Genomic DNA, 22,576 nt, shown 5'->3' with positions numbered 1-22,576 from the left:
TAGTTGGTTCATCATAGTTTATCATGGATGTCCACTTGTAGATAGTGACTGGCTGCACCAAAAGAAATTCATTGCTGATGGCCCAGGACTTGAATTGATAATTGAAACTTGCTTTGTTGGCAGCTGTATAGCATTTGATTAATATAGAAATATGCAGCCACATATTTAATGACGAACAAATGTTACACACATCTTTAGTTTTAATCCTTTCAGTACGTCAATATAAGCTGGTCTTTCCTTTCATATATGGGAAAGATGGATTAAATTTTACACTCAATTTGCGATATCAGATAATGAATTTCAGATTCAGGGGATATTAAGTAGAAAAGTCAAAAGTAGAATAAAAAAGAGAGATAGCATTTTCAATTATAAGAGCTTTTGTTTTTCATTAGTTGTGTAATAGAATTTCCTGAAAAAAACATTTTAAGGATCATGATGTTTATTGGTTTATAATTATTTCAGTTTGTCATTGAACTGAAAATAGTATATAATTGTGGCTTGTTTAGAAACAAGGACCCAAAATAGAGGAAAAGCAGTTAAGGGTTGGAAATGTATACCTTCCCAGGAGAGAAAAATCATTTGAAATTAAGCTTGGATTAATAAAGTTACAGCTTAGAGCCAGCATTGTCTCAGCATGCCAAAGTGTTAAATTGAGCCTAGCGTATTTATTGTGTCAGATTTATGATGTAATGAACTAGATTATGATGCAGTTTAATTCTGTAAAAGTAGGCCAGCTTGTGTATGTTGAGTGTATGATTAAAGCATTGCAGTAAAATGTGACCTTGACACAAGGTTAAAAGATTGAGAGAGCATGTAACAGAATTAACTGACTTAGCGTCATGATGGTTAATCCAGAGTGTGAAAAAAAATCCATCAAGGGGTTTAGGGAATATAAGCAAGTGAAACAACTTTATCCAAAAACTTTTGTACAAAATTTTCTGTGAGTGTGAACTTGACCCCAGGGTCAAAGAGGTGAATAAGAATTCCCAGAATTAATTGTTTTAGCTTGATAACGATACATATCAAGTGTGAAAAGGCCCATAAAGTTGATTAGGAAATATAAGCTTAGGAAAACACTTTAAAAAAAAAAAAATCTTCATATACATGACTGTGATTTGACTCCAAGATCAGAGAGGGTGAGTAGTAGAATGAATTTTCTAATCTGTGTAATGTATAATCTTAGATATGAAGAAAATCCAACAAGGATTTTAGGGAGTAGAAATGAATGAACAAACTTTTAACTAAAACCCTAACACAAGTTTTCAGTGAGTACTACCTTTACCCCAAAGTCAAAGGGGCAAACCATTATATGGTAGGATGAAATGTCTTTGCCTTATAATGATTCATGGCAAGTATGATGAGACTCTATTAATGGGGTAGAAAATGCAAGTAAATAAAAACACTTTAACCAAAACTTTAATGTCTATTTCTGTGGCAAAGTACTTGACCCCAAGGTACAAGGAGCAAGCAGGCACTTTGTAGACTGAAACATCTAGCTTCATAATGGTTCAAGCCTCATATGATAAAAATTTTGTCAAGGGGTTTAGGAGATATGTGCAAATGAAAATGTTAACCAAAACCTTAGCAAACTGTCACCATGGCACCAGAAAGGTGACTGACTGCAATGTTTTGCTTTCCATTAAGTGAAAAATGATGAAAACAAAGAATTGTCTCAAATAAAATGGCTTTAAAAACCATACCTTTATGCATGGGATGGCTAATTCTTACATTGTTAACCAACCTTTGGAATATCACTCAGGATTTTCAGGAAATATATGTAATATCAATTGTCATGGTTGAGATAATTTGGTTAAGTATTATGATAAATTGCTTTCCACAGCATAATATTTTAAGCACTGACATGTCACTGACAGCTTTGTTCTAGCATCTGGTAGGAATATATCATTTATGCAATGTATGTATAATGTACATTTATACTGATGAATTGCTAATTACAGGCATAACCAATGCAGCAGATTACCTGTCTTACCTGGTCCTGATTCACCTGCTGTGGCCCGCAAGGTCTGTACTATACCTTATCAAACAGGAACCTTCCATCACCTATGACATGGAAGTAGCAGGTATTTTTTTATTTTCCTAAGCAAATATAAGAATTTTACTTCATGCTTTGAATTGTTATTTCATAAAGTTCATGTCTGAATATGCAGTACCACATATACTCCAACTGCAAACAACATAGTCCCTGATCTGCTGTTGCCTAATATGCTAGCAGATGAGAGTTTGTTTTGTTTGTTCTACTTATTACTCCTAACAAACTCTATAGAACTAGAGCTGCCAGCACATTATGCAATGACTGATCTGGGTCTGTACATTTTGCAGTTGAACTTAACTTATAATTGAGTATATATGGTATTGTTTTAAAGCAAGGAATTCTATTTCCAATACTATAACAGTGGTCCCCATCAGAGATACTTATTGGCAGTATAAAGATTATGTCATATTAATCAAATATTCTTATGATGGGACAAACTGTTAAAAACACTTGGATGCAAGATACGGTGGTTCCTGTTTAGTGGATGGTCTCTTGTAAAAGGGGATCTGTCTTTCTGTATGTATGTATGTATGTATGTATGTATGTAATTTAACAGCACATCAGAACAGCTCTGGCTACATAATGCCAAGCAAGTTTAGATATTAAGAAAGCACACACAAAACAAAGATAAAGGCAAAAAGTGTAAAATATTTCAAATACATGGTCAAATTTTTATACAAAAGCATCATCAGGGGACACATCCAAAAAAGGTTGCCTCTTTAATTGCCTCCTATGAAACACACGAGGGTGCATCAAGCCTATTCTACATTCCTGTACTGGCAGCAGTCTATTGCTTTTGTAGTAATTGTAATTTTTTAAAAAATTATCTTCTCATTATTAGACACAGCCTGGGTTGGCTGAAGCTACATCAGTATTCACAATTCAACATTTGGTCTTTTGATCCTCACTTTTCATTCAGGACTGATGAAAAATAATCCTTCATTACACATCGATGTTGGATAGCACAACTGATCTATTAACAAGACAGAGATAACCAGTTCTATTCATTAGCATACAGCATTATGCACAATCAACCTTGTTTCATTCAGAAATTACACCAATAAGTATGATAGCAATGTAAATGGTGAAAATTTAATAAAATCAGTTGAAAAATGATAGTTATGTCCATTTGAATTTAAATACTGTTGCCAGTCAGATAGGTGACAGACGTTAAAAAATAATGCTCTTTATGCTTACTCCTATCCCTGTGATACTATACTGTACCATAATACCTAATACCTTTTCTCTGCAGTATTACCTCTGGTCTGTGTCCCATGCATATTGGTAGATGTATGACTTTGACATTCAGCAAATGGTTAATTACAGCCTCGGGATCAGAATTTTGCACCTGATATTCATCAAAGCTTCATGGCTGACATAAAAATCTGACCGTCAGGTGTAATTTCCCAAGCCTACATCGATGTACATAAAGAATTCTATTAGTTCATCATATTTAACACCTGTCTACCTCAGTGATGAAGGCCTGGGTAAATTTCATCTGAATATATCTGATAGCAGCAGGGAAGTTTAACAGACCTTCGTGTACAGACCAAATAAACCTTCCTACGCGAACTTTCTCCGTAGAAGCCTCAGAATTCAAAAATAAAGCCTTCTACGGGAGCTAATTTTCATGCATTTCAGACTGAGTGCATCGGGTGGTCGCGCCGGTGTGTTAGTAAATATAGCGTTCGAGACAGGAAAAATAAATGAAGGAAGTTTTTTTGTTGCAACGCGGGGCTGCTTTGGCCAATTTTACGTCGCATTAAAATAATATACTTGAAAATAATATGAGTCAGAAAACTAGCACAGTTGGAGAGCCTCATTCTGCTAGATTAGCGCGAGAGCAATTAGCGGCAGTAAAGAAACTTATTCCAGCAAAAAAATTATTCAAGAAAAATGTTCGTGATTACGAAGACGCGAAGTATCATCTTACCTATTTATCGTCGAGATTGTTAAGTCCAGTCACCGAAACAGTTGAGCGAGTCGTATATGGTAAGAAAAAAGATAAGGATATCATGGAAAGTGGAATTTATCCCATGGTGAAAAATATTGAGGAACATACTCGATTAGTGCCAGGTCAGCTTGAACAAATTCGCCAGGGACAAGTACAAGCACAAGCGCGGCAAGAACAATTGCAGCAAGTACAAGCACAAGCACAAGTGCCACAAGAACAACCACAGCAAGAAGAAGAAGAAGAAGAAGAAGAAGAAAGTCAAGGAAGGGAACCTCGAGATGTAATAAAAGAAAAATTTACTGATGGTGGTTGGAGCGCAGTTACGAAACAGTTTGACATATTTGGTAATAACATTGAGTTATTTGGTATATTTGCGGAAGATTCTTTTGACAACAGGGTGAGTTTTTTAACAGAAGACGGATTGAAAAAAATTAAATCGCGAGAAATTTGGTATAATAATCTATACCGAGCTAAATTTAATTTATCCAGTGTAAGGAAGACGAATCCTATTTATATTAGATTTTTAAACGCCGCAGGCGAAAAGAGAAAATACAACATAGAATCTTCGAAGAAATCACAAAAAGAAATTCAACCACAGGAAGAAGCAACGACATCCAAAGTTGAAAAACCTGAATTTCATATTAGTAGTTATTTTACCAAAGATGCTCTTGAAAAACTAAAAGACGAGGATAAATTAGTCGATATTGCAGCAAATTATGATAAAAGGAACGAATATTTAATAAAACGACTTCACGGAAAAAATATCGAAAAATTAAGTTGGATCGATTGAGTGTATTTTGCAACAAAGCCTTACCCTCACGAATTAGATTCTAAATATAGAGAATATTTAGAAAAAGTAAAACGAAGAGAGAAAGAAAAAAAAGAAGAAGAAAGAATAAAACAAAAAGAAGAAGAAGAAGAGGAAGATGACTCGTTGACGAACTCATCGATTAAAACAACACAATTGAAATAACATGATTGTTCACAAACATCAGCGCAGACCTAGACAGGTCCGCATAGTTAACTCTCGATTGCCTGTATACAAATATATCCACGGCAATGGACTCGGCGACATCGTTGGAAGCTTTGTCACGCGAGTAGTCCCTAAAATCGGACCCGCAGCTAAGCAAATCGCATCAAAGGCAATAGGAAAGATTGGCGAGACTGTTATTTCTGGTATTGGTAATTTGGCCACTAAAGGCTTCGATTTTGTCAGAGGTAAAATATCAAATTTAACGCGTAAAAAAAAGCAGCCCGTCAAATTACCTAGCACCAGCGAAATGCCTCCCGAGGTCAGTAAAGCTATAAACGACGCAGCAAATAAAAAAATAAATGAGCTAGCACAGGAAGTTGCTAACACAAATCTAGCACAGGAAGTCGCGAACACAAGCTTCATATCGGGCAGCGGTCTTCGTTTTAGATGAAATTCTTATTAATAAATGTTCGCACAAGTGTCAAATGAAGTGTTCGACATGGACGAGCCTGTAGGTAGAGACACATCCGTGCGTGATTTCCAGTATTTCTCGTACGACTCAGTGATACCAAATATGATTGGTCGTGTTGAAATTCAAGTTCACGATACAACAAGATATTTTCTTCCATCTGAGGCATATATCGAAGTTGTTGGTAAAATTGTGAAAAACGCTGACGGTACCGCCTATGCAGATGGTGCTAAAATTGGATTCGTTAACAACGGTATCATGGCTTTATTCAAAAGCGCCACTTACATGATTGATGGAAGAGAAATCGAATCAATCACGGACAACGTTGATATAGCAACGACGATTATAGGCTTAGCTAGATACTCGGATGATTTTACCAGATCAGCTGGCCCTAGTATGATGTTCGCCAAAGATAATTCCGATGCCGCCAATCATCTCCCGTATGATATCGGTAGACCGAGAAATGCCGCTAACGACGCTAACGCCACCAACGTCGATGTAATGCTCGGCGCCAATGACAATTACAACCTCGGATTTGCCACGCGAAGACTTATGTTAAAAGGAAATGAACGAAATTTCTCCTGTGCAATTCCGCTATCTCACATTTTTGGATTTTGCAGACATTTCAGGAAAGTTATTTACGGAGCAAAACACACGATCACCTTCATTCGAGACGACGCAGGCAATAACAGAGCTATCTGGAGAGACGCTGGTGTTGCTGATGTCGGTAAGGTGGAACTAACTAAATTTACTTTGTGGATGCCAGCGATAGTTCCGTCGATGCTTGAGGAAGAAAAATGATTGTCATTTATGAATCAAAATGGTAAGTCTGCTATGTCCTGGCTAACAACCATGACCGACTCCTTCGACGTTAATATTAACGGAATATTTACTTGGCGAATTGCGTCACAGCAAGGCGTCTCGGCACCCAGACATATCTTTGTTGCTCTTCAAAACGCAAATAGATATGATCAAACTCACAGTCACATGATATTTGATAATTTCGCAGCAACAAACGTATCACTAAGGATAAACGGGCAACAAGAACCATCCGAGGAAATAGCGATTGATTTTGCCAACTATTCGACGTCACGCGCGTATCATCGCTTGCTAAGTTTTATGGGTCGCGATCAAACTATCGATACCGGATTGCAAATATCACAGTTGGATTTTAATACTCGCTATCCTATCTATTACTTTTCCCTGGAACATCTCGATTTGGTAAAACAATCCGTCGTTGATATCCATTTCAAGGCCAGAATTAACACAGCCGGAGCAGCAAGGGCAATTGCGGTGATTCTCAGCGATAGAACAATGATCTTGGAAGGAATCAGCGGCAGAATGAGAGTCATCGACGCTCCTGTCGAGAAAATGTAACAAAACCTAGATTTCTAAATTTAGATTAAACGATTATTATATGCCATACGAACACGTCAGTGTAACTCTGACCCAGGGTCAGATGAAAAAGCTCCAATCAGCGATATCAAAGCGATGCGGTATGAAATTAACCTTGAAAAATGATCAAATTCACGGCGGGCCTAACAAGTTATCGCTAACTAGGGGTCAACGTGAACGCTTTACCAAAGCCAAATCAGCGAATTCCGGCGTTCATGTGAATCTTAGTATAGGCGCCATCAGAGACATGGTCAAAGTAGGTGGATTTTTCCCTCTACTAGCCGCTATCCCTGGATTACTAGCCTCGCTTGCTCCGTCAATAGCAACCGGTCTAGCATCAGCCGCGGCTGGATTTGCAGGTAAAAAATTATTAGAAAAAGTTACAGGAGGACGATACGGTAAAAAAAAGTATCCAAGAAGACCTCTGTACGGATCCGGCCTAAGATTGGGACGACCTCCCATATACGGATCCGGCCTAAGATTAGCATACCAGCCTCAAATCTAGATTTACTCAGTGAAGCAAAGAAAAAAAAAATGAAGTTTTTCAGAGGCGTATTTATGCGAAATCAACTACCAGAAAAACCGAACCCTACCGAGACGGGAATAATAAATCTCGACTCAAATACCGGTCCTGGCACACATTGGGTCGCCTACGCGATTAATCCTCGCGAAGTTGTTTATTTTGATTCGTATGGATTAGCACCACCGAAAGAATTTATCAATTACGTTTCAAAGTTAAATATTCCGATTTGGTACTCGACACTCCCGACGCAGACGGTAATGGATCCACCGATATGTGGTCCAGAATCAATTAACGTTCTCGATGCGATTTCAAAATCATCCGGTCCGTATCACAAGATCGTATTTAAATACGCCGTAGATAAATATCATGGTTGATATTTACGGAAGATTCCTCTACAGGAAGAAGGAGAAAGATGTGACTGACGCTGATACATCAAAATTTTCAACCAGAGATGATATTAATAATCTTCTATCGCTGTCAGAGATAGATCCTGGCGAAGTTGCTATTTTTCAGAACCGTGAAGGAAGATTACAAACAAGCAACGTCAAAATAACTGATATAATCAAGCGAGACGAATATAACGATCGTATCAACCAATTTACCAGCCTGTCAGAGTCGGTATCAAAATCCATCGCCGATATCGCCGATCTTGTTGCGAAGTTGCCCTCAAAGGCCGATATCGCGGATGTGGAAAAAAAGGACAACGAATTATCAGCAACGTTGCTTCTGAAGGTTGATAGAGCATTATACGATGATACTCAGGAAAAATTGACGAGAAGACTTAACAGGCTAAGTGGCGATCTTAAAAAACTCGACGATACCTTAGGTAAACTTAGTAAAAAAGTTGACGAGGATATAAAAAAATCCATCGATACTTCATTCGCCGCAGACGAACTAGTAAAGAAAAAAGTTGATCAAGAATTGCACAATGATCTTAGCGATAAGGTAGAAAAAATCAACGAGGATGTTACTAAGATTTTTACCGATGTTAACGGAATAAAAACCGTGATGGGCCAGAAAAGCGATAAAACACTATACGACGATCTCAGCGAGAAAACAAAAAAAAAATAAACGAGGATATTGCCAAAATTAACAAGGATATTGACGCGGTACGTGGATTGGCGCGTCAAAAGGTCGATATGTCATTGTACGACGACCTCGACGAGAAAGCAAAAAAAATAAACGAGAATATTTCCCAAATCAACGAGGATATTAACGCGGTACGTGAATTGGCGCATCAAAAGGTCTATAAAACAACACATAACGATCTTAGCGGAAAAACAAAAAAAATAAACGATGATATTGACCAAATCAACGAGGATATTAACGCGGTACGTGAATTGGTGCGTCAAAAAGTCGATAAAACATCACACGACGAGAAAACAAAAAAAATCAGCGATGATATTTCCACGATACGTGAATTGGCGAGTGAAAAAGTCGATAAAACATCACACGACGAGCTTAGTGAAAAATTAGGAAGAACCACCAGGGATGTTACTGGCATTCTCGCCGATATTACCAAAATAAATACCGCGATGGGTCAGAAAAGCGATAAAACATCACACGATGATCGCAGCGAGAAAACAAAAAAAATCAGCGAGGATATTACTAAAATTAACAAGGAAACTTCCGAGATACGTCAAATCGCAAGTGAAAAAGTCGATAAAACATCACACGACGACCTCGACGAGAAAATAAAAAAAATAAACGAGGATATTACTAAAATAAACGAGGATATTAACGTAGTACGTGACTTGGCGCGTCAAAAGGTCGATACATCGGTGTATGACGGAGAAATTCGAGATTTGAACGCGAAACTTCTCGACGCAACTACAAAAATTAGCGATATTAACACAAAAATATCGTCAGTGAATCTTCCAAGATTAGCGCGTATTTCGATACCAGCGGAGGTAGAAACAGAAAATATTTCTTGCCATGTACCATTTGTGGTAAAAACACAAAATAACTCATGGTCACCCCTAAATAACACGTTTGACTTCATTGCGCCAATTACTGGCGTATATCGAGTATATTTTATCTCCAAGATAAAATTCAAGGTAACAACTTTACTTAGTGAAATTCATGAATATCATCCCGGATTTTCAATTATTTCGCTGGCTGGAAAAACCCTAGAAAGGTTCATACTAGAACCACCAGATAGAACCACCACATCATCAACCGTATATTATGTGATTTTCGAATATTTATCCGGATGGAATCCAATTGGTTAGATAAATTAACTAATAAATGACCGCATCGGACTACCGATACAATCAGGCGCGTTCGTGGCAAGATTCGCTAAAAAAACTCCTCGACGAGTATCAGATAAAAATAAAGAAATACCAGCGTAGATTAGTTACCATTGATGTTGCCGTATACGCGGTAAGTGCAATAGTCGCCGGTGCAGGTATAATCTTATCCGCGGTAACAACAATCGCGCCAATCGTTGCAACGATAGTAATATCATCGACAACAACAATCGCTGGTGTTCTTAATATCATCGCGAAAAAAATATCCTCGTGCACGAATGAAAAATTGTCCCTATACAAGAGTAAACTATCCCAGGTCAACGAGGCGTATTCGAAATTATCATCGTTGCTTTCTGAGAGTCTTAACGACGGCGTTATATCCGATCTCGAATTTTCAGCGATGATAAATATTTACTCCGAGATTGAACAAATAAATATAAATAATGTCCGAACTAGCCCAAATCGTGACAAACACGACACCGCTGATAACAACACTGATATCGGTAAGCTCAACAAAGCCAGAATTTAGTATCGATTTTCTAACGCCAATTAGCGTCAAGGAAATTGCATTATCACAGTTACGTGTCTATAACAGCTGGCCCAATATTAGATCGACATCGTTCGGTAGATTATTATCAAACAATTCGCTTGTTTTTGCCAACAAAAACCGTCCCGATGGAAATCCCGATTGGACCGTCGTTACTATACCAACAGGCAGCTACGAAATTGAGCAAATCGACAAGGAATTTACCTATAGGATATCAAATATAACCGGCGATGCTACACCAGGAATAAAAATATTAGCACACGAACCAACGTTGTCGTCGATCATCGAAGTAAAATCGCCGTATATGGTCGATATTTACCAATCATCGATTAGGACAGTGCTAGGTTGGCCTGAAATCGCACCTCCGGTAAAACCAAAAAAACCAGATGTTTTTATTCCAGGTTGGCACGAGGAAGCTCCTCCAGATCCACCTGAACCAAAAAAATCTGACTTTACCACCAACGAAGGATATTACGAAACAGCCATCAAACATAAAGATCTTGTCGAAGATGCCATCATTCTCATGAACAATCACAAATCCAACTCGTTATTTTTTGCTTTCACTCTTAAGGATAAGATTTTCTCATGGTTGCCTCTTTCCCTAATGTCCCCTCCTGCCGGAATCGTCGATTTTTTCCAACATAGAAAGATAAAACCCATAGACGGTACGTTGGTGAGAAGAACCATCGATGATTTTAATCAGGAACATAAATTACAATTAAATTTACTAAAAAAATATTTTCATGAATGTATCTTAGATGAATCAGACTCATGCAACAAAATTATTATCGAACGTGTAAAAATTCTGAACCAACTCGCGTTTGATGTTGAATATTATCACGGTATGTTCATTCGGGCGATAATCGACGATATATCAGTCGCTGATTATGTCCCCCCCCCCCCGCCAGTAGCTTCAAGCTGATTAGAAATTCAGGAGAGAAACAAAAATTTATGACGTTATTTGGATTAACCGAGGAAACGCTACCAAATTTCAAATTTCCTGTTTATAACGTTGATGAGATGAGAAAATCGGTCGCCGATACCATCGATGATTTATTCCCGAAATTACATGCCGCGTGGTTGATTAAAAAATTACAATCAAAATCAATTCTCCAGCATGATAATGATCCAGCCAAACAGGGACGGCATATCTCACCAGGTATCGTTAGTATAACGGAGGTCATCGCGATTTATCTTCACGCGGATGTCGTCGATGATAGCTATAACGTTGATTCGTCTGTGTCAAAACAGGCACAACAGGGATTTATCTTATATTCGTTTTCACCTAGCGTCTCTCCGGGATTTTTGATAATAAAAGAGCCGGTAAATCCATTTTACCTGCGATGCCACAATCGATTATTGTCGAGAATAAATTTCAAACTGACGGATCAAAATGGAAATTTACTTGATATACGCGGAGAAACACTGAGTATCAATTTGCTGGTAAGATCGTGAAAATAAAAAATCTTAAAAATCTTCGGGATTTTAAATCTTTCCGCCAGAAAAAAACGGGCTAAAAAAATAAATAAAAACCAGGAAATTTTTCAAAATTAAATAAAATTTTTAATTTTTGTTTTTTTTTTGTGGCAAGAATCAGGAATCTTCGATTTTAATTCTGCTTTCATCGACCAGCTTTTTCAGCTGCCTGACTCGCGAACTGGTAATTTTTCTTGACTCATATTCGTCGGACAAACTCGACCTTACTTTTTCTACCAGCGTCGATAATTTAACAAAATTCTCGATTTGATCATCGCTGACAGTCGCAAGCGATTGGTACATGGCAATCTGGATTTTCTTTATAAACTTGTATTCTGACGGCAGCGTGTACCTGTACTCGAGTTTCCCCTGAACAATTGTTTCAAATTCGGACCGGATTTTACCTGCGTCCAAATCTGAAGATAAATTTATGTTTTTTTCCCTCAAATTCTGGATAGCTTCGATGATATTATTTACGTTTTCCTCGTTCATTATTTAAATTTTGTAATATTCAATTTAATTTTCTTCGGATATTATCGGAATATAAGAAAATTTGATCCAAACGCCGAATTTATAGGAAAACGTCGCATTATGTATTTTTTCTGCCGTAAATTGTACCGATGCTGGATAAATACTAAAATATTTTGCAGCTGCATTCATTGACGTAAATACAATTTCCTCGTTTGTTTCTTGATTTACTGATTTGACAGCCCTGGCTGGTCGTCCACCACCGTTACCAAATTTAGTATTTTCGCTCTGCGTCACTACTCGAAGATTGGACAATTTGTTATTTAGTTTATTTCCGTCAATGTGATCGATAACAAGACCGATTTTTATTGGTCCGTGAAAACATTCGTACACGAATCTGTGACAAAAACAACTCGTGCGTCTTCTTTTACTCGCATTGATAGCAAATATAGGATATCCTGAATTGCCAACTCTGCCAACATGCTTCTTCGTTTTAATATTTCTAACGATACCATCCGATGACGCTTCGTATCCTTCTATCGTAGGATGAGATTTGAACTCGGAAATCATTTTCTCTGGAATTATTGATTCTGGAATCGCTGATTTTGGATTCATTATATAATAATTATATGTCTAAATCGTTATTTGCCTTGAATCGATTAATATAATCTTCTTCGCAGGTTATCACCGACGAGGATCTTTTTTCGTAATATCGCCGCAATTCCCGATAATTCTTTCCTCCACAAGCCAAACACAATCGAGTTTTTCCTCGCGTGCCAACTTGGCAAACTAAGCAACGTTGTGGTCCTTTACTGCCACGTCGAATCGCATGTATATGAGCACCGCAATAATCACCTCTGCAGGATTTGGCACAGAATTTTGTTGAGCCGATTGGTATCCACTTGCATTGATTCATTATAATTTAAACATATGTCTAAAATATAATCGATGGATGCATTTGATCTTGATGAGGCAGAATATATTATACCTGAAGTTGACAGAGCCAAGAAAGAATTTTTCGACGACGGAGCAGTTCACACTTGGTCGACCTGGAAAACAAACTCTGTCGATGCTACGATGAATCTGGAGCGAGCCAAGAAAATAATCGAGCATATAAAAACCGAGCATAAAGAAGAGCAATTTATCTTTGGAATAAAATTTATCGCACAAATGCCCGATGATACTTGGATTATTCATGATAAACGAGATCCAGTGCGTGGCGGTAAGAAAAACGTTGTTCTCGATAAGAATTCTAAGCCCGGATTGTTATTGGGAATCGATGGTCCTTATTATGCTAGGGCATATCCATCTAGTGCAGTTGTTTATGGAATTTATCGGCTAAATAACAACCCGGATGTGAAAAACCTACCTGCGATGAAAGAATCACCGATGATAAACTGCGTGGCTGAACGTGTTATCGAGCACATGAAAAACGCTCGACGTGGATCTGGTCTGACCCAGTTGAGGTTGAATAAAATTAATGCGTGGGCGAAGACTGTCGCTGATGGTGCATCGGTGGATGATGTAGCTGCGTTGAGCAAAAAACTTAAATTTCCAATTACAGTGAAAACGTTATCGGGAGAAATATTATACTCGTCGCCGTACAGATCTCGAGGAGCACCAATCGAGATTGTCGATCATAATTCACATGCGTGGTCGCAATCGGTAATGATATTTCCGCGGGATCGTATTGTTAAATTTTATCCCACGGAAAATTCTACGGAATTTTCTGCGAAGAATAATAATTCCGATGCCATGTTTAGATTTATCAAAAAATTAAGCGTATCTGATCCAATATCGATATGGTTGTTTTCGAGCGAAGAAAGATACGATCAGTTTATTTTGCCATGCGGTGATATTTACCGGGATGAGATATTACACGAGTCGATGAAAAAACTTGCGGTAAAATATTCATCGAATCCCGATCAGTTACTAACGAATTGCTTTACAGTTCCGTCTGTGGCCGCTCATGCCGCTAGGGAGAAAAACTCGTGGAAGCCCACAAGGAACGAATTTCTCGCTGATATTCAACTTAGTTGTATCGAATACGGCCATGGCGGATTGTGGAATACCAAGTACGATTTCGAAGATATGATTTCCGTTGACATGAGCGCGTGTTATCCTGGAAGTTTTCTTGGATATGGCGATTGTGCAGATTATTTTGCTAAATTCGGCCATCCTACCAGCGAAATGACAAGAGTAGCGATTAACGGACCGTTGCCTGATTTTGTCATGACCGGATTCGCTTGTGTAACGTCGTTCGAGTTTGCAGAAAATTTACATAAAATTTGCTATATTTGGTTCGGAAGGCATTTATCTCAGCGCCGTTGGGTCCCTACGGTGTTGTTAAGATATATGCTAGATTCGTCGATGTTAGTATCGTTGACAGTGAGCGAGGCGATTATATCTTACAGAAAACAGACCGATGTGTGGCTACCGACAGATTGTGACAACGCGAGAGATAACGGAAGAAAGATAATTGGTAAATTTACTCAAGGTGGATCTGTTGATCATAAACATCGACACGCTAGGTTGTTTATCAACGACGCCGAGATGGATTTTATAATCGCCGATACGGTATCACGAGGAATATTTTGTAACAGAGAGAATATTATCATCGATGGAGCAAAGTTAGGTACCGTGATTAGTTATCTTGACGGAGAATCAGCGCAATATACGCATTTACGATCGTCAATGCTCGCTTATGTTAGTATAAATTTGCTGTCGATGATAAATAAATTTTCTGATATCGCGGTAAGGGTCACGACGGATTCATTTTATATCGATAAAAAATACCAATGTAGGCTGGAAAATTTAATCACCGATGGTAGCTCCTGGGGAACTTGGAGGATAAAAAATGAAGATATTCTAGATTATTGCGAAGACGCCGATGTCGAAGATTGCGATGAATTTCACCAAGGTAAATTTGAAGAAATATCGACAGCCGCATCTCATTTGACCCAATTTCACGCAGTAAATTCGTTTACCTAAATGGGCCTGGTGGTAGCGGTAAAACAACGCGAGCAATAAACTTATTTGCAAATTCTGATATGATTGTGTTGACTCCAACTCACAGATTAGCGCGAGAAATAAAGCAGCGTGGCGTTGGTTCTTGCACGTATCACAGTTATTTCAAGTACAGTGGCGGATCATGGGATTCGGCTCGTATGGGAAACAAATATATCAACAAGATCATTATATTTGATGAGATTTGCACGGTAAATTTAGATCTATTAAAATCGATATTAGCTTGGCTGGAAGGGAAAAATACCGCTGTTATAATGTGCGGCGATCACGGCCAACCTAATCCTATAGATGGCGAATCGCCTCACGAATGGCTCAGAAACTTCGTTGATTATTATGAGGAAATCGACGCTGATTATAGATCGACTGATATTTTACTGACTGAATTTAAGAAATTAATTCGATTACAGCCGAATAAGATTCAGTGTGACGTAATGAGAAAAATAATCAACGAAACTCCGATGAGCGATTTTCTAAATTTGTGGCGTCCCGATCATCTGATCGTTGCTAGTAGGAAAATTATTCGTGATATTATTCAGGAAATGTTATTCAAGCTGCATTGCGAGAAATTTCCCACGCTGCAGGTACCGTTATGCTATAGGCCCGCCAATACTAGGAGACAAAATATTAATATTATTTTGCCATGTGGAAAGGAGAAGATTTTGGTTCTGAACGATATTATCTTCGTTGATATTAGTCTTGTTAATGACGCGATAAATGCAGAAAAATCACCGTGGAAATTAGGCTACGCAACAACGATACACTCGTCGCAAGGATTAACCGTAGATGGCCAAGTTTGGATCGTCGATGATAGAATTTCCTGGTCAAATTTGGTATATTTAGCCGTGTCGAGAGTAAGAAAATTATCTCAGCTAGGACGAATTCGAGTAAATCACATCAATGACGCTGGTGGTAGTTGAGTATCTTCTGGTACTATTTGCAATTCTTCCTTGGTAAATCCGCGTTGAGGAGCTAACGAATCTAGGATATAAATCGCTGGTCTTCCTGACGATCTTGTTACGGCGGATATTTTGTGAGTTGTAACGCTCCAGGTTGGGTCGGTTGCTCTTTTTCTTCCTCCTTCAGCCTCGCCTTCTTTATACAAATACCTAACTGTGACGCTACCTAGTACAGGCTGAATTGTGGAATCTCGCTTTAGGGGTATATTCGATTTTGTAATTGCAATTGCGGGTTTCATTGCTATTGTTCAAGTTACTTCGTTATTTAGCGCGTTAATTACCTGAGGCAATCTTGATACCCAATCGTGAGATCGATTATCTTGAATAAACTCGCGCGCGTACTGGTACCCGAATAATCGTTCCGCGAGTGTTTTGTTGAATCTTTCGACGATAGCTTGATTACGATGAACACCTACGATACCGCGTCAGATTTTCACATTATTTTTTTTCATCAACGAAGTAACCGCGCCAAGAAATTCTCGACCCGGATCAACCTGGAGAAGATTTGGCCATGTCAACGGGGATCGTGAGTAAATTTCGTTAAATGCCTTTGCAATTTCTGTTGCTGTTTTATTCGATAACGGCTCGGCTTCTTTATACCTGCTAGTGATATCAACGACTGTCAGGACATATTTGTATGTGACGCCATCGACGGTATCGTGAGGAAGAAACATAAGATCCGCTTGATGCACCTCATTAGGGACGCTGACAGTGAAACTTGCATACGGTATTTTCTTAGGCAGAGGAAGATATATTTGCCAAATTGCCTGTTTCGATAGCCACGATTCAGCGACGGACTGTTTTACTTTAGCGGCCTTGGCAAGTTTGGCAATCGCTGATTTTCCTCGCCAAAATCCTCGTGGAGAATAATATATCTGCTCCATATTATTTACCAGCACCGAATACTAATTTACCTTTCATCGTGCCTTTTATCAACCAGGATGCCAATTTCTCTTTGAAACTTTTGTCAGGAATCGCGTCTAGTGCGTGAATTAGCCTGATATCAGCGAGATGCCTTTGTTGCAAATCCCCGCTGCAATATGCGAGATCGTGATCATAACAAGCGTTATCGATGGCGTTTACTGGATCTTCATCTTGTTTTGGTTGGTTATTATCGTCGAGTCTGATATCGAGCCTCGTTCCAGGTCCACAATAATTGTACCCTGGTAGATGCTTCTCTCCGGGATATTTCGCCCAGGGCAGCCCAGGTAGATTTTTCATGGAGGCGGCAATGTCTCCTCCTGTTCTAGTTTTTTTTTTACAAATCTGAACTTGCGTGTCTTGCAAACTTCGCATTCTTCTGCAATTGCGTTCCTGTTGTTACGTGTAACGATTTCGGTTGGATTTATCGTAGCTGTGTGCTTGCGGCACTTAACACAATATAGATCCATGTATTCTAGTAACATGAATGTAATTGATTTTTCAGCCACGAAACGACGCGAGCAGGTGAAACATCATGCGGTATTACTGAATTCGATTAGAATGATAATCATCGGCCCGTCAGGATCTGGTAAGATGCAGTTGTTACTAAATTTGATCATGCGATGGCTAAAATGGGATAAATTGTACTTGGTTGCACCATCCGTTGACGATCAACGTTGTTATCAAGTGTTAAAAGAATTTAGCAACAATACCGACGAAGGCACAATCGAATTCATCACAGACATAAATGAGGCTCCATCCGTGGAGAATTTGGACGGCGATGTTAATAATCTTGTTGTTTTCGACGATGTTATGCTGGACAAGCAGACCAACCCGGCTAGGATATTCTCGCGTGGCAGACACAAGAACACCGATGTTATTTACGTAACACAGAGATATACGCAGATTCCGAAGGTGATCAGGGACAATTGCAATATTTTATCTGTGTTCAACGGCGTAGACACGCACACGCTGAGAAATATCCATCAGACCTGGTGTAACGGCGACATGGACATAAATAAGTTTAAAAATTTGTTCAGCCACGCTCAGGCAACGCCGCATGGTTTTATTACGATAAATCTTCACGATCCACGAAGTCGGTATCGAATTGGTCTTGATCAAATTTATTCATGAAAAAGCAGCCCCAAATTGCAACAAAAAATTTAACACAAAAATTATTCCCCGACTTTTATTTTTCCTGTCCTTAATGCTATATTTACTAACACACCGGCGCGACCAACCGATGCACTTGGTCTGAAATGCATGAAAATTAGCTCTCGTAGAAGGCGTTATTTTTGAATTCTGAGGCTTCTACGGAGAAAGTTCGCGTAGGAAGGTTTATTTGGTCTGTACACGAAGGTCTGTTAAACTTCCCTGCTGCTATCTGATTTCATAAATTCATAAAGTGAATATCAAATGATGTGGAAATTATAACAATGAAAAGTACTGTTATTCTGGTATCTGAGGTATCTGAGCAAAGCAACACTGTATGCGGCATACCATAAAGTTTGACCCAAAACTGGGAAAAATTAATGAAATATTCCTGATGGATAAGATCTCAATGAACAAATATAAAATGGCTAAAATTTCACTTTCTTTTAATTCTGACATCAAATAGCATGACAATTAGTTTGTCAAAAAAAAAAATTAATTCCAAGAATTAAACACCCACCCCATTTTCCTTGGAAGTTGGGATGTATAGTTTTAAAGATGAAAGGGCAAGGTGACAGTGGTAATTCTGTACAGTAGATGAGTTAATTTATAAAGGAAAATATTACTGAAGACATAGAATACTGAAAATGGAACCCATGTGAGCTGCAAAGAAATTTGGGTCCAGTACTTTGTCACCCAAAAGCAATGGTATATGAAGCTGCTAATCCAATTCTGAAGAATCTATATATAGAAGTGCATATAAAATTGTCTTAAAATTCAGTAATAATAAGTCAAGGAAATATTGTGTAAAAACGAAAGTGGGTGGAGCAACAACCAGGGATCACAACTCGACTAAATCAAAGTGTCAGCAACACTAATGTGGCTGTCAGATAATCAGGGTCTTTAAATCCATTAAATGATGTGGAGGTAGAATACTGACAATCAAACCCAGAAAAGTGTCATCAAAACTGATTTGGGTGTGTCAGATAATCAGGGTCTTTAAACCCACTAAATGATGATTATGCAGAATGCTGACAATCAAACCCAGCAAAAGTGTCATCAGTATGAAGCTGCCAATAAAATTTGGTTGAAATTTGACAATAACTAGAGCTGTTAGTGATAAGTGCATTGCAATCAGCCCCACTAACTAAAATGTGCTCTTTAGGGCATTAAACAAGAATTTGTTTAGGGAAACAAAAGTTAGAAGATGATGGGCATTCAGGGGCTATAACTCCTGTAAATGATGTGGAATGCTTCCAGTGCAAGTTGATCGACAAGGGTCATAATTCTGTCCAAATCTATTGTTGAGACAAAACCCATATATTACAACACATCCAGGTCTATGAGACAATATTTATACCAAACTGCATCAGATTGTGCTGTGCTGGTTACAAGGGTAATAACTCCGTCAGAATGGGACATGAAAAGACAAAACCCTCAAAATGCATATCTGAAAGTGATAACTGTTAAACATACCAAATGGCATTCTGTTATGTGTAAGGGCTGTAACACTGCTAAATGATGCAGAATGCTGCCAAGGTATCATGAAAATCAAGCTGCATACCAAATTGGTTGCAGTCTGTTGGGTTCATAGAATAATCAAGTGCTATACGTCTATTAAACAATGATGTAAAACAACTGAACTCATCTAAGGTCTCATCAGGATCTAGCTGCATACTAATTTTTTGTTTTAAATTCATTTATAACTGACTTAAAAGGAAATTATTGTGTTGAGAAACACGAGGGAGTGACAGCCCTTATTTAATATCTTCCACATCACTCTGACCTTGACCTTTCATTCAGACAACAGCATATGGATAATAAGTTGGGTAGAACATCTATAGGAGATTATTATACCTAAGTAATTTTCATTCAAAAATGTTTCACAGTATTCAAAAGTTGTGCAAGAATACTGACATGAAAAGTTTTATAACATTGTCCATATATTATGTATTCCTTCATTTAGACCTTAATCTTCTATGTCAGGCAGTTTAATAAGGCAAATGAGGTACATGTATGAATTAAACCTGAAACAATTATGTGCTCTGTAAACAACTTGTGAATTTTTCTCAAGCTGGAGAACAGACTAGACTCTTCTTGAATGAAATCTAACAACAGCTTTTTACAGTATTGGTGACACTTTGCTATATGCCAATTCAAATTACATGCTTTCATTATAGTGCCATTTATAATGAAAAAATAACTTTCAATTTGCACACTGCTTTTATGTCATTGCTGGCATTATATGCTGTGACTTGTGTGCAGCACATGTACATATTATATGTATTTTTTGTGTGAAAAGTATGCATAAATAACCATTGGATTCCTTATGGTTGTTCCAACCCAGTCAGTGCCTGTTATCATTATGGTCCAGAGTCCCTTCCAAGGAGGAAATATTAGGATGGAGAGAACAAGTCATGCCCTTTCCATTAAGAAGGAGCAGAACCATCTCAATGTTCACAGCCCGTTGATGATAGAGCGAGTTGTGCCCCCTCCCATCCATTGAGGGAGGAACAGCACCCTCTCAAAGCCTGTAGCTCAGTGATGGTGACAGGGCAGATTGAGCTGCCTTGGAGGGGAATGTGATTGGATTGGTATTTGCCCCTTCCTTAATATCCCATCTTAATCCTTGTGAAAAGTGGGGACATTTCATGGAAGTGAATTTATTTTCCCATTTATGCCACTGTGGACAGTGGGGCTTTGATCCCATATTAGGGTTGATGTATTGGGTCATGGTCAGACATCATCTGCTTATAAATGGGAGACAAAAAGGGAAGGAGCAAAGCTGGTCTTCTGGCCCCAGATGCTCAAAGAAGGTTGAAAAGTGATCTCATCCTCCTGCCAAGTCTGCTACTAATGACAGTTTGCATACTTCACATAAGGAGTAATGGGATGATGCTACCCCTGTGCAGAGGTCTCCCTTGCATCAGAGAGATAAGGGGTTGGAACATCCTTCCTTCCAGAAGTGAAAGCAGTATGAAGATGTCCTGTCAGTCTTAGTGGACTCACCTACATCCTCCCACCTGTTGACTTAAGTGGTTGAGGAGGAAGAGGTTTAGTCTTTTGATAAGGAAGCAAGGTTACTTTCTACCCTGGGAAATTTGTCACAGGCTGAGAGGATGTGAAATTTTTTGCCAGTTTGTAGAGACTCTCCAGATCTTTAGCTCCACAATTTAGCTATGATCAGGCAGTTTCTCAAAGGTTTTGTAATGACCAAGAGTGTACTAGGTGGTGTAAGTGGTGGTCTGGCCCATTCACCTTTGTTAAGAGCTCTTGACTCTTTGGCTACAGGGCACACTCCCCTACCTAGCTCCTTAATCACTCACCCACTCCTCAGTGGGATGTCACAGATGGGCATTTCCATGATGATCTGGGCTGCCTTTCATGTAAGATACTGGAGGCATTGGAACTTTAGGCTAGATTTCTTGTCATCATAGACTTACCTGCCAATCATTTCTTGGCAGCCATCTTTAGCCTTGTGAAAGAGAAATCTCTCTCCAGCTGCGATATCATTTTGCTTCATCAGGCAGTCACCAAAAGCTCTAGACATGATTCGTCTATGTCAATGGTGTTGTCAGCAGAGCTTCTCCACCTCTGCAGAGATGTTGCACTGGACACATCTAGGGTCTTACTGGAGAACAATATGAACTTTCTTTGGGCTGCTCCTCTTTTGGCAGAGACCCTCTTCAGAGGGCTCATTCCCTCCATAGCATCTCAAGACCTGAAGGACTAACAATGCCAGTCCCTTGCAAAAATTGGCTAGGAAGCTTGTTCATCCTGATAGCCTAGAGGGGCCATCAGCAAACTTGTTTAAAAAAGATGTAGGCCTATTCCAAAAAGCAACCACTATTTCAACTTTTTGCCTCACCCATGAGTTGCTTGATGGGGTTATTGGAAAGGCCTAGGGAGGAAGTTTGCTTTCCCTTCTACTTTTCCTAAGTTGGGGTCAGTCCTAGTTTTCACTGTCTGTCTTGCGGTGTATCCCTCTTTCAACAATTCCCATAGGCGCTTTACTAACCTTTATCAAAGGAATGGTCAGATATAAAGGATAATGGGTGTGTCATCTCTATTACAAATGAAGTTAACAGCTTTAGTTCAGGAACATGCTCCTCTAACAAGGATCCTCATGCTGTTCCACCAGTCAAATCTGGTATGGTAAATGAAGAGGTGCATTCCATTCTACAGAAGGGCACATTAGAGAGGTGACCAGTCTCTAATCTTCTACTCCCAGTTTTCTACTTCTGGATTATCCTAGTATCCTAAAAAGACAGAAATACTGACCTTTCTGCTTTTAACAAGTTTTTTTTCTCAGGAGGAACCTTTCAAGATGGAGACCACAGCCTCAGTCAGGAATGCCATAAAGCCTTGTGACTGGGCAGCCTCCATCAACCTCTAGGATGCATACCTTCACAT

At 38.8% G+C, this 22,576-nt stretch overlaps 1 protein-coding gene across 1 annotated transcript in view; it reads left to right on the top strand.

The window, feature by feature from the left end:
- LOC149805068 (uncharacterized) overlaps positions 1-22,576 on the top strand; it is a 79,650-nt gene that overhangs the window by 39,321 nt on the left and 17,753 nt on the right. Inside the window, exon 4 of the mRNA XM_089947024.1 lies at positions 1,959-2,081. Coding sequence (XP_089803150.1) covers positions 1,959-2,081 — 123 coding nt within the window. The remainder of the gene's footprint in view (positions 1-1,958; positions 2,082-22,576) is intronic.

This window comes from Sinohyriopsis cumingii, chromosome 2 (assembly GCF_028554795.1).
Source record: "Sinohyriopsis cumingii isolate HCF-2022 chromosome 2, ASM2855479v2, whole genome shotgun sequence".
Lineage (NCBI taxonomy): Eukaryota > Metazoa > Mollusca > Bivalvia > Unionida > Unionidae > Sinohyriopsis > Sinohyriopsis cumingii.
Note: the sequence above shows the minus strand (reverse complement) of the source record. Positions and strands in the feature narration are given on the sequence as shown.